Genomic DNA, 14,007 nt, shown 5'->3' with positions numbered 1-14,007 from the left:
TTCAGCTTCCCACACCTCACCGCCACGCTCCCACGCCCCCTTCATTCTTTTGTTCAGAAGAAGAGCCACTCCGTGTTGTTTGGCAGTCTCCTGCCCCAAGTAGAGGACTGCCCACCCCTCATGGTGGCAGGAGCCAGAGCCGGTCCACCGGACCTCCTGAATACCACAGAGATATGGGTAGTTCCGGTCCAGCTCCCGACAAAGGAGTGGCAGCCTCTCCTCCGCAGTGAGCGTTCGAACATTCCACGTGGCCAGCGGTAGTGTTTTTTTGTTGTTTCTGGAGGAGCCCCGAGGGTAAGGATTCAGTCTCCTGGCTCCGCCAAATGGGGTTTGGCCAGGAGACGTCATAGACGCCTGTCCCCCCGGGGCTTCCGTAAAAGCTTAATAAGTGACTAAAACATCCCACGCTCACTCCTTAGAGCCTGCACATGGGCAAGTGCTGCCAAAAAAAATACCCATGGCAAAATTATGTTATGTGTGCTGTTCTCTGAGATACAGGCATTTGCAGAATTCCGGAGGCAAAGTAAACTGATGTAAAGACGTATGAACTTTCAATTGCAAATCCTCAACACTATATTTTTTATATGTCTCCGATCCATAACTGGTGGCATAACTAATACTGTACTTTACACTCTCACACACAAAATAAACTCAACACATTCATCGATAACACTCTGTGGCCTTAAATGGAAGAAAAATATCTACAATGGGCACTGTTTCATGTAATGGTCTCTTCTTCGTAGAACATAAATAGAGAGGCCAGAGAGACAGAGTAGATTATTATATTTATCATAATTATAAGAGCTGTAGACTCCACTTTGCACCATGGGGCCTGATAAGATGTACATGAAACAAAACGTTTTCTGACCACCGGTTATTAAATTGTCACAGGAACAGTTACAGTAACAGTTAGCTATTGTGTAACAGACAAACGCTTCAATATTCACAAAGTACCACCGAATAATGTTACAGTATTACTCACCAGTTGTCGGCGGGTAATGCTGACCAAAGTCCAGCTAAGGGGCCGTCCATAAATGACGTCACGCGATTTTGGACGATTTTTGACCCCCTCGTCACACGGCGTCACAAAAAGTCAGACCCCTCCCCTCAAATATGACGTCACAAAGCTCTGCCCCCCCCCCCCCCCCAAAATAAAACATGCTTCAAATCGCTTTAAACTATTGTCATTGTAGTTCGTATTTAATGTGGCGCTGCACTCTGATGTTGTAGGAGAAAACATTTATTTAAAAAGTCTATTTAACTAAGTAGAACGTGTTGTCTATATTTATTTAAAGTTGCGCATTTTGATGTGACGTCACGTTTCTCCCCCCCTCCCCTCGTCACACATCGTCACAAATGTCTGACCCCCCCTAGGTGCGTGACGTCATTTATGGACGGCCCCTTATTACACTTTCCCACGATTTGATCCTGTGCTCCCCCTCACGTGACCCTGCCAATGCTTGTCCCATTAATCATCATTAGCCCGTCCATTAGTAACCATGGTACCAGGGGACCATACTGCCCCGCTATCACTGCGTACTGTCACTACACTAGTACAGCAACACCGGTGCGTCGGAGAGCAAATCCACAACATTCACAATCTCAGTACGACGTTTCGCCCGTAATCACAACCGGCATCGTCAGGCGGCAGCCAGATTTGTGAAAAAACCCTCCTGTTTCGTTCCTTGAGTAGAGGCGTAGATGTGATGACGTCACTTGTGAGCCCTTCTTGTGCAAAGTGGGAGGAGATTAATGAATGCTTAACATTACAATGGGTATCCATTACCGGTTGGGTTATCCACGTGGTACTCAACGTACATTATACATGCACATTGTTCTTGGGCCTCCTGTACCTCCTGTCTGTGTGCACTAACATAGGAGTACCTGTTATTGTCTGTTCACAGGTAACCCCATTGATGCATGATGACCTGTTACAGGCACGGATTTAAACAACGTATTATTTGATGATTCGCTTCCAAACAGCACTAAGTCTGTAGCTATAAGTCGGTAGCTATTCAAATAGGATTTATCCTACAAATCTGGCTGCTGCCTGATGATGCCGGTTTAACTTACTGGCGAAACGTCGTACTCGGATTGTAAATGCTGTAGATTTTCTCTCCAATACACCGGTGTGCTGTACTAGTAACGAATTGGCATGATCTGTTTACTTGACAAACCTTACTAATTGGCTGTGTCGGGTGGTGGCGGGTTTAACGACGCATTTATATTGCCGTGATCTAACAACAAAAAAACCCTGTATTATAGATGATATTGGTCGCGAAAGCCGACGTTTAGGTCATCAATGTGAAAACCACTACACTGTAAAAACCGAGACTGGGGTTAATTAATGTTTAGTAAATATATAAGAGTAGCCTATACATAAAATAATGACTATGTGTAGTTTGGAATCACATTGAGCTGAATTCAACACATTTCTATTAGTTATTAATTAATATAATCTATTGATTATAGTGGCTCATTATTACTTGCAAAATGATAGAATATTCGGGGATTGCTGTTTGGCAGGTGGAATTAAAACAGATTTTGCAGTTTTAGAGTCCACAAATCGATGTTGTTGACAACAGTCTCATGGTGATGAGGCTGTGCTGCTGCCTGTAATCCCAGCAATGTGAAGGCAGCAGCAAGGGTTGGTGAATCACACACAGATGTTGTGAAACTCTCTTCCTGTGCGCGTCTAGGTTCCACATGCCCTGGGCTGGCCAGGAGAAGGCAGTTCAGCAAGTGTGGGCTAGTCGCCATCTGTTTCCATCTGTACGGGGATAGAGCGTTGCCCCCCTTTCTCGCACATGCGTGGGGGTTTCCTCCGGGTGCTCCAGGGTTTCCTCCCGCGTGTATTGGAATAAACGCGACTTGTCATCGATTGTCTGACAACTTCTTCAAATAAAACCTCCCAATGTAGCAGCAGGAAGACCCTCTTGAAAAAGAGTCCCGTGGTTCAAGTGTGTCTCTCCCGCATACATAAGTACATTGTTAATATTCTTTGGTTCTTTCGGTAAAATCATGTAGATAGATAAAATAAATAAAAAATGAAATATTAATAAAATTTTAAATAAAAGCAAAAAACCCACGGCGTTTCGATCGCAACACAAGCGATTGTGTTGCAAACGAAACGTTTGATTTTTTGCAAAAAAAATTTATTAGATTTTTTTTATTCTATTCATATTTTTCTATTTTTATTTTTCTATTTTTCATCTATGTGACTTTAATGAAAGATCCAAAGAATATTAATTCCTGCAGTCACGAAAGTTTTAAGTCAAAATTTACATTATTAATAATAATAAGGCATGCCATGAACTCACATGTCACTAAAATGCGAATACTTCATCTTGGAATAATTGAACAAAAGAGGGTTTTTTGATTTAAAGCTTTCGTGACTGCAGGGATTCGTATTCTTGTTTTATATGTTTATTATTTTATTAGTTCCCTTCTACGTGGCTTTACCTATAGAACCAAGAATATAAAATAAGGATTATTATGAATAATTACTATTCAGTTACTGTGCTTTTTGCTTTACCGGTGAGCTAAAACAATAGCAACGCGTGCATCAAACGCGTGTACTGTGCATCTGTGACGATTTCATTTGTTTGTCGATGTCGGGTGATGGAATGGATCTGAACGCGACGATATTTTGCCAAACACTCCACGTGGTCTAAATCAACAAACAGGGATTGCTCAAGATCAATCTGAGAAGGTGGCCGATGCATTTATACCGGTATAATAAGAATAATTATGTGCATCTTTAAACACACATTGCTGCAACATAGCCCGGTGATTCAACTGTCATCATTGTCAGCTGCTGCGTTTCACATGATCAAAGAGCCGCCCTTCTCAAACTAACAGTGACGCAGCTTTCACCTCCCCCACGCTCAGCACCGCACCACTGGTGGAAATTCCACGGGCCCATGCCAGAGATGAGTCGACTCGGTCCATCAATAGCATGTTCAGCTGTTCCGCGCGAGATTGCGTTTTTAAAACGTTGCCATACAATTCGCTTCGACGCTCTGAAAACGTGTTTCGCGAAAAGTTGTCGCTACCACGCACGTGTGTGGTGCACCGTCCTCGTTTTTGCAGGTACCGACTGAATAGAAGCACTGTCCTGAAACGGCGCAGCAATGCACACATTAACATTTTCATAAGTTAATAAAGAGTTAAAAAAGGCCGTACTTGGCAAATAGAGGTCACACTATCTCAGGCAACATCATGCTCGCCAACCAGACTCAAGCCTTGCTCCTAACCCTAACCACACTACCAAACCAATCTCTAGCATTGCTCCTAACCATAACCACACGAGCCAACCAATCTCTAGCCCTGCTCCTAACCATAACCACACTCCCCCACCACTCTCTAGCCTTGCTCCTAACCATTACCACACTAGCTAATCAATATCTAGCCCTGCACCTAGCTATAACCACACGAGCCCACCACTCTAGCCCTACTCCTAACCCTAACCACACTACCAAACCAATCTCTAGCATTGCACCTAACCATAACCACACTAGCTAATCAAACTCTTGCCCTGCACCTAACCATAACCACATGAGTCCTCCAATCTCTATTCTTGCTCCTAACCATAAAATCGACTTGGATCTGGGGCCAGGCAGTTGAAGGACAGTGCTTCAATATCGCCAGCAGGTGTCGTCAGATCGCCTCACGGATTCATCGATATGAATCGATATAAATCGATTCTTGCGCTCACGTAATGAGACGTAATGCATCGTACCACGTAACAACCCACGCGTTCTAGTAATTCAGTGCATGGCAACGCGGCTCACTGCTATACATTGCATTCTACGCCCATCACAATGGGGAAAACGGTATCAACCTTGGCTCGACACTGTGACAATCGAATGAACTAAAGATCAGCATATGTAGCTATACATGAGGAATCCGATGAGCTATGAAGCTCTTTTCACAGATGTCCAGTAGGGGCGGGTCAGAACGCTACAGCAACAACAAACAGTACAAACACACGATAGGACTGCAGAGAATAGGAAAGGTAATCACTTCAAATAATACAAATACAACTTTTATTTTATTTTACCATTTAAAACAAAGTGGCTTATCACATGGAAATCTTTTGCAGAAAAAAAAAGAATAGAAGGGGTGCAACTCCGACTTTGTTCGCCACGTGTTGCTCAATTTATCAACGGGGACTTAAGACATGGTCACAATCCAGCAAACCTGGCACCTGCAGCCAACGTTGAACCAACTTTGGTCCAGCGGTTCCAACCACAGGCCAACGCTGCACCAACGTTGCTCGTTTACTGTGAATGCAGTTCTTCAGGAATTGGTGGTTTTCCACAAACGCTTAATGCCGAGAGCGTATTTTGTACACGGAGGGCACTTTGTTGGCGTGATATTGAAAGTTTTTTTTGTACAAATTGTGCTATTGCGATGGGGTTTTTTCTCATTGGTATGCTTAGATTTGAGCAACGTTAAATGTAAAGTCACGTAGAATGGAAATAATAAAATAATAAAAATAAAATTGTTATGTTTTATTTTTATTATTTTTTCATTTCTTTCGGTAAAGTCACGTAGAATTGAAATAATAAAATAATAAAAATTACATTTTTATGTTTTATTTAGAATGGAAATGGAAATAATAAAATAATAAAATGAAAAATTTAATGCTTAATTTTTTATTATTTTATTATTTCCATTCTGCGTGACTTTACCCAAAGAACCAAGAAGATGAAGTGTGGGCGTGTCTCAATCCCGCCACGCCCCCATCGGAAGTGGGCGTGTCCCGCGGTGGCGGAAGTGGGCGTGTCTCGTTCCCACCACGCCCCCATCGGAAGTGGGCGTGTCCCACGGTGGCGGAAGTGGGCGTGTCTCTCGTTCCCACCACGCCCCCATCGGAAGTGGGCGTGTCCCGCGGTGGCTGAAGTGGGCGTGTCTCGTTCCCACCACGCCCCCATCAAAAGTGGGCGTGTCCCACGGTGGCGGAAGTGGGCGTGTCTTTCGTTCCCACCACGCCCCCATCGGAAGTGGGCGTGTCCCGCGGGGGCGGAAGTGGGCGTGTCGCGCTCGGCCCGCCATGACGGCGCCAGTGACAGCTGTGAGCCGCGTCCCTCCGTTCTCCAGCCGCGTCATGTAACGTGCTCCTCAGAACGGCCTCTTCCCCCCCCCCCTGCCAGCCTGCTTCAGCCGCTCCCTCGCTCGCTCGCCCAGGGCTGGAGCAAGCCGACGGGCGGACACTCGTGCGGTGACAGACGTACGGGCGAGAGGAGGAGGTGGTGGTGGCGGTGGTGGTGGCGGTGGTGCCGCCGCCATGTTTTCCAAAAAGCCTCACGCGGGCGACGTGAAGAAGTCGATGCAGAAAATTCTGGACCCCAAGAAGGATGTCCTCACTCGCCTCAAGCACCTGAGGACCGTCATAGGTGGGTGCATGCCGACAGTCGCCCGCGGCATTCGCCCCACCGCCGCTATCGCCAGCGGCAACCGGCACTACCACCAACACCATCATCATCAACAGCAGTGATATCAGCACCCAACATTCACCACCATCGTCAACCTCATGAGCAACAGCGGCATCATTATCACCACTACGAGCATCATCAACAGGATCAGCACCAGCATCATCATCACTCAGCAGCAGAATCATTGCCACCACCACGAGTACCATCATCAACAACACCAACACCAGCAGCAGCAGCAGCATGTTCATTCATTTGCAATAGCACCATCACGAGCAATACCATCACCATCATGAGCACTTGTCATCAACAACGCCAGGATCAGTAGCATCATCAGCACTCATTACCAACAGCGGCACCATCATCATCACCATCAACACCACCATCACTAGCATAAACAACAACAACATCTGAATCAATAGCAGCAGCAGCATCACTCATCAGCAACAGTACCGGCAGTATCATTATCACTCGTGTTGCGGTAGTTTGTTTGGGGGCGGTGGGTGGCTCCTGATCAATGGTGGTATGTTGTGCAGACTTGTTGTTATTGTTGACAGACGTGGTGCTATCTGCTGGGGATTGGGCGGTGAGGGGTTGTTGTTGCTCGCGTGTGTTATGGGGCGCGGTGTGCTACGAAACCGGTTACCCGAATTCAATTTCCGCTCACGGGCAACACCAGTGACGATTATCTGAACCGATCCCGGGCCTCCCCTAGGTCGACTCGGCCTCAAATGAGTACCTGGTTCCTCGAGGTGTTAAACATTGCCACTCGGGAGACAAAGGCGGCCGGGCGTGGTTCTGACAACCCACCCCTCTCGTGTACCGTACCCGCATTAATAGCTCCTCGCGAACAGCACTTGCCCCACAAGTCCGTTGAGGCTATACGGGGGATCTTTGTCTTTGTGGTGGTGCAGGAATGCTCTGCGACACGTGACGTGCCAGTTCGATGCATTGCTATTTGAGATATGTGTAATCGACGCAATGGACGGACCTTCACACTTGCTTGACAAAGAGGTAAATTGATCTCATTGAGAGCTCGCCTGTGAAAGAGGTAATGAATCTGAATGGGCATTCACCTGGTTGAATAGGTAATGTGCCTGAACAGACTCTTACCTAGCGAAAGAGGTCGTCAATCTCAATGGGCACTTACCTGAAGAGTCGATGCATGCAACTCGGTGAGAAATTACCTGTTTAAAGAGTTACTGGATCTGTAAAAGAGGTAATGGATCGTCAATGAACTCACCGCACCTGGTAAAAGAAAAGTATCAATTAACACTTAACTTCTAAGTGATTGTTCACCTGCTGAAAGAGGTGACACATGACAATGAGCGTGTAACTAAAGAGGCTTGCGCGTCATCGAGCACTCATCTGGTGAAATAGGTACTGACTGTCAATGAGCTGAGAGAGAGGTAATATACATCTCGGTAGACCCGCTGAGAAAACAAGTAATGCATGACATCGAACACCTGGCTAAAGTAGTGAATTTCAGAGCACACACCTGGAAGATATCATGAATCTCAATATACCCTAACCTGTCTAAAGATACGTGACTATCAATATACCTGCCTAAAGATATCATGAATGCCAATATACCCTCACCTGTCTACAAATGTTGTGAATGTCAACGAGCAGTTCACCTGATGAGAGAGTTCCTGAATGTCAGTCATTGCTCATCTGGATAAAGATGTCATGAATCTCAATAGATTTTTGATTTAAAGCTTTCGTGACTGCAGGGATTCATCTTCTTGGTTCTTTCGGTAAAGTCACGTAGAAGGGAAGTAATAAAATAATAAAAATAAAACATAATAAAATTAATTTAATTTTATTATATTTTATTATGTTATTTTATTATGTTATGTTTTTATTATATTATGTTTTATTTTTATTACTTCCCTTCTACGTGACTTTACCGAAAGAACCAAGAAGATGAATCTCAATAGACTCACCTTGTAAAAGGTTATGGACATCATTCATTCCTTGGTGAAAGAGGTGATAAACCTGAATCTGCACGCATTTGTCTTATAGAGAGCATGGGACCCAGAATCTCAGTGAGATCTTATCTGGTTGGAGATCAAAACATCTCGAATGAGCTTCGTGGCCATTAACCTGGTTAAATAAATCATGTTTAAGCTCGACCAAAAATTTATAACTAATGTACAGATTCCCCAACTCTGCCCAGTTGTGAAAATGAGGCTCAGATCCTGAGCTTAGAGCCAGTTGGCTCACAGTGGCTGCCATGTGTACATTTTATGATGTATGGACATTGGTTAATATTCTTAGGTTTTTTCGGTAAAGTCACGTAGGTAAAAACATTAAAAAGTAAAATAAAATAAAAATCACGACGTTTCGGAGGCAACACAAGCTTCCGTCTTCAGGTGGTACCGTCACAGCCACGACAGCTGTATCAAGTACTTGATTGTGTTGCCTCCGAAACGTCGTGATTTTTATTTTATTTTACTTTTTAATGTTTTTATCTACGTGACTTTACCGAAAAAACCTAAGAATATGAATCCTTGCAGTCACGAAAGCTTCAAATCTAGACATTGGTTAAGTTTGTCAAGCCTACGAAGAATGGATAATCGTGAATTGGGGTTCACAGCTCAACCTAGTTGCATTGTAGAGAGGTAATGCATCCCATTAAGCTCACTCCTGGTTAATGTGTCGTGGCTTTTAACCAAACATTCTAAAAATGATTGCATGCAATAGCTGCGTCATTACCTGTGCCAGGACCTTGGGATCATTACAAAGTCAAATGGTAGGTCGATATTGATTTTTAAGGGTGTTGCAGATATTTAAAGATTAATTGCCAATGAAATTTTTTTGGTGCATTTTTTAATTACGTAAATGGTATCACTTAGGAAGGTTAGTCGCATAAGACGGTAACGGGGCCATTTTTGACACTCGGCTGGTTATAAAGCAACTGTTGGCGTGAATACACTGATAAGAAAAGTGTTATCATATTTTTAACCTGTAGAGCACACAGTATTTACTCTGTCGCTTAGAACGACTCGGAGGCGCGAGAAACCACAGACAAGCAGGAAGGCAACCACTTGATGAGCCGGCGCCAACATTTTCCCAAGCTCTGCGGTTCTCTATGTATTAAGGTGTTATTGGACAATTAATTAGTGTTTTTATAGATATATTGACTTACGAGTCTGCTTGTTGAAGGAACAGCAGATGTATGTTGATCTTGTTTCGCACCGTACGTAGCCAACCGTGCTAATCGGAGGTGCTGGGGAAGGACAACAAACTGAACACAAAAAGCTATTCTGAAGAAATGAGTTCTCAATCTAGATTTAAAACTGCATAGCTCATCTGGAAGGACTTGGCTAGCCAAAAGACACTTCGAGGATAACCGAAGTTTACTTGATGGTTTATGCTCCTTGACGAAATCAGCACGGTACTGTGGTTCATTTGTGGCAAGAAACATTGTGTGTCATGAATTCGACCTTATAAAGTACGTCAAATGTTGCACACCACAGAATTCAGGATGGTGAGATGGCTCTCGGGGATTGCAAGACTGAATCGTGTTAGCGACGGAGACGAGGAAGACGGCAAAAGTGTGGCGGTGCCCGTCTCAGACAAGCCGAGAGAGTGTTGACTCAGATCGCGAGGATGCGGCACGAACGGATAGCAAAACCACATTGGAGGAAAGTTGATAAACTCCTGAGCACCATGGTGGAGAATTGAGAGGAGGGACTAGCAAGAGGCGGCTGGGCGCGATGAACCACGATACGAATTAGTGTGTGGAGTGGACGTGGAGATGATGGCCAAGGATGGGAATGAGTGGAGAAGGAGGAGCAGGAAGGCAGACCCCCACATGAGTGAGAATAATGCCAATAAAAAGCTAGCTTGTTCACAAGATGATGAAAGCTCTGGCTCTTTATTCGATGCTGATTATAGGATATGAGGCTTGAGTTGAGGTACTTATCAGTTGAAATCTCAAACATCTCTTTAAGCAGCAGGGAAATGTTGCAAGGGTTATTATAATTACATTATTATTAAATTTGCTTACCTAGGATAAAATGAAGCCTGTGATGCATTACCACGAAAAGCCGCTGTAGATTTGTACTATCCCGCAAAGCTCTAGCCATTATTAATTCAGTGTTTTATGGCGAAAATAATAAGATGTGACATCCATGTTCACTTGATTGAAGGCGACAGGGCTTGACCATGTGTAACGGTCGTAACGTCTTCCTTTTGTCAAAGGTATAAGCAAGCAAGCCCATAGCAGAGGAGAGTGGAGGAAGCAAAACCGTGTCTTTCCTAAAGTGCTTTAGCAACACTCCAGGCCCTATGGGTTATCAACACATGCCAGTCAGTTTTCTTCTTCTTTCGTATGACTGATGGAAATACAGAGCAACAACTACAATTGCACATTCAAGGTGGTCAAGCCAGATAACCGCGTCAGGAGTAGCGGAGTGTATCGCTGTGATGTCTCCTTCGTATTTGTGGGATCGGGCATTGCGTTATACGCTGTACGGTCTCTGTTCTGGATGACCACTGTCTCACACCTCTGGAGAGTTTTTAATTTTCCATTTGTCCACCATCAGGTATCCGCATCGACTGCCATGGTTTGTGCAGTGGATGCGATTTAGATGTGGACCAATCAGTGATAATACAGCAGTGGATCGACCTGAAGTTTGGATCAGAATGTGCTCCGCAAACAATTGAATAAAGGTTCCGATGTCCACAATGCACTGTGAACCAGGCCCGAGAGATTCCAACCACAATTGCGATCGTGTCAATCGTAATGAGCTGCGATTACAATGGAATTGTAATGTCGGTTAACAATGCCCACCATAACTGTGATTATAATTAACCCCCGGATATGTTGTGAACCAAAGAACCGTGTACGTGAGGGTGCTTGAATTACAAATTAATATTGTGGCTGGAAATAAAAGAGCAGACTGACCGTCCTGCATGAGAATGAGAAGTGTACATTCCAGGGTTGGCAAGCGGCAGCGGCGCTTCAGAGATGCCAGCTTGACATCGACAGCAACAAATGGAGAAAGTGCTTGGTGGGGCGGTGGAAAAAATTGTCCCAAAGGGTGACTCACGAGTAGCAGGGGTGAGCATTGGTCAAACCAGGGGTCGGCAAGCAAAGTAATAAGGAAAAAAAAAATCGAATTTGGTATAATAATAAAAAAGCTCTTTCAAGAGCCGCAATGCAATGTGGTGAATACTATTCTACTTAGGATTTTGCGCAGCGCCCCTTTTCCAGGGCGCTTTAAAATGCAAGCTGACGGTGGTTAGTAAGGGAGGGGAGGGATTGGATGGAGGGGACAGGGGCAGGGAATGTAGCTGATGTTGTTAGGGGTAGGCAAGGCAGAATAAGGTGGAGGGTTACGGTGAGAGAGGGACCTGTCTGATGGGTGCAACGTGGAGAGAGAGGCCGTGGGCTATGGGGCACGTGCGTGAAGTGGTAAAATGGGCATGGATGAGGGTAGGTGGAGGGTGGTAGGGGCAGGTGGTCCTTAGTAAATAACTGTCACGAAGCAGCAGTCCCCTGGCAGCGGCTCTGTGCAATGATGGGGAGGAGTGAGCCGTTCTGGCCGTGTGTAGTTAAACATCATTACCACTATCATGGTTGCTTACTCAAAGTAGCACCCACTGGCACAGGGCGGTCTACATTAGCTTCCCCGTTCGATGGTTTCATAACATTGCAAACACTTTCCGGCCGAACGTGCAAGCGTTTCCATGCGCTTTCAGATTTACTGAAAGCATTTCATTACGGCTAATTTTAGTTTCGGCAGCTTAGTTAAGCGGACTGCGCAATGTCTAGACAAGGCCCTCCTACTGTGTATTAACTTCATACTTTTTATAGTTAATGCAATTAGAATTAGTTTAGTATTGTTACTTGTTGGAAGGCCTCCTTTACTTGCGGAATTAGCCATGGCTTTGGGTAAGCAATTTAAAAAGGAGCGCCTGCTTGTATATTTGTATGTACGTTTAACTTATTTCTTACCGTACGTGCGGGTGGGGGGAACAAAGTAATAAAAAAGCAGTTCCTGTATTAGAATACTGCATGCGCTTGCTTCTTCTTTCACAGTAATGTTGCAGAGCTCAGCTGAGAGCAGTCATTACAGGGCTGAATAGCGGGAGTGAATTTATTGTTCGTGGTTTTACACTCAACCAATATTTCAGCGCCAATGGACTGCATTACTTCCAGTCGTTGAAAAGATTTGGAGCCTTTTTCCCCTTGATGGTGAGCCAGCAAGGAGGAGTGTGCACCATATGTCAAGGTTATGAAATGTAGGCATTGATTCATTTCATTTTGCGGGAGGGGAGCGATTTTGGGCCACCATTGACTTTGCGCAACATGGCCCTGCACGAGTTATTGGACACTCGTTCAAATACAGAGCAGCTTTAACAGCCCTTTTGGCTCCCTCACCTTTGAAAGAGCTTTTTAGCTCAATGGGCCTTACCCGAAATAAACCGACGGACTGAACCTACTTAGACCGATGTCCCAGACATGCCAAAATGGGCCGCCAGCCTCGACTTATTGAAACCTTGAATTAAGAGACCTTCGCACAACATCGGCAACTGTTACAGCTAAGGAGCGCGACAGACGGACTTGCGCGTACCACCCAGGCCTGCAGCGTAGCACCCTCAATACGGGACCACCCTTGATGCCCTCGCCAACCTAGAACCCCCCATCACGAGTAAACAGCTGTCGATATGTAACTTTGGCTGAGCAAGACACACCTCCAGCCAGAGACCTTGACCCTGGGGCATTGCGGTGGCAAGATGTTATCTCGTTTGCCTGGTAGGCAGGAGGTTGTGGGTTCGGTCCTGACCCTGACACCTGTATATTTGGAGTTTGTATGTTCTCCCCGTGGTCATGTGGCTTTTTCCTCCAGGTCCCCCTATTTTTCCGTCGGCATTTAGAATCAATATAGATCTTTTGGCTGCTATACCTTTCCACTTGATTATTCACTTCGTCAAGCTATCATTTGTGGTCAGGTCGCTTCTGAAAAAATGAGCTGTATGGCTCAGTGGGCTTCACCCAGTAAAATAAAGCATTTTTGTTTATAGTTTGAACGAGGCCACCGCAGAAGGTGGTGGCACGTACGTGCTCCCGGCGGCTTTATCAGTTGCAACCTTGTTCGCAGGTAATATCTACCATCTGCGTTGCCAGATCGTGCGGTGGTGGGGGGGGGGGGGCACTGCATCACCAGGCATACAGAGGGGACCCTTTCAGCGATTCCTATTACCCCCCGGTTATTGCGGCTCGAAAACGCGCGAGTATATTAACGGGTGCCCTTCCCATAATACGGTTTGCCTGCAACGAAAATAATTTTGACGTAAAAAAAAAAAAACCTCTGATGGTTTCCAGATGGGCGTTTTCAGCTTGCGGAGTAAATGCCCGGCGCGATAGGTTACGTGCGCCTGGGGCTGACAGAACATCGACTTTTATCTTGCGCGGATACGCGGCACTGTGGAGCGCATGAGTATATCTTTAAGCAGTTATGTAATTTGTTGTCGTTAAAACTAGTTATACTTCTTACTCCTTAGTGGTGTTTACGATGCGCTGTATATTCTTTACATCACGTGATTTGATTTAATA

The 14,007-nt window shown here is 45.1% G+C and overlaps 1 protein-coding gene across 4 annotated transcripts in view; it reads left to right on the top strand.

Annotated features, from left to right (window-relative positions):
• Nucleotides 1-6,057: 6,057 nt before the first annotated feature.
• Nucleotides 6,058-14,007, top strand: part of LOC133342344 (ral GTPase-activating protein subunit alpha-1-like) — a 77,290-nt gene continuing 69,340 nt past the window's right edge. For all 4 annotated transcript variants that reach the window (XM_061551450.1, XM_061551449.1, XM_061551448.1 and 1 more), the window contains exon 1: nt 6,058-6,401. In XM_061551450.1, the coding sequence (XP_061407434.1) occupies nt 6,293-6,401 (109 nt within the window). In that variant the 5' untranslated portion in view covers nt 6,058-6,292. The remainder of the gene's footprint in view (nt 6,402-14,007) is intronic.

This window comes from Lethenteron reissneri, chromosome 14 (genome assembly GCF_015708825.2).
Source record: "Lethenteron reissneri isolate LAM-NWPU_2019-01 chromosome 14, ASM1570882v1, whole genome shotgun sequence".
NCBI lineage: Eukaryota > Metazoa > Chordata > Hyperoartia > Petromyzontiformes > Petromyzontidae > Lethenteron > Lethenteron reissneri.
This window is presented reverse-complemented; position numbering and strand designations above follow the sequence as displayed.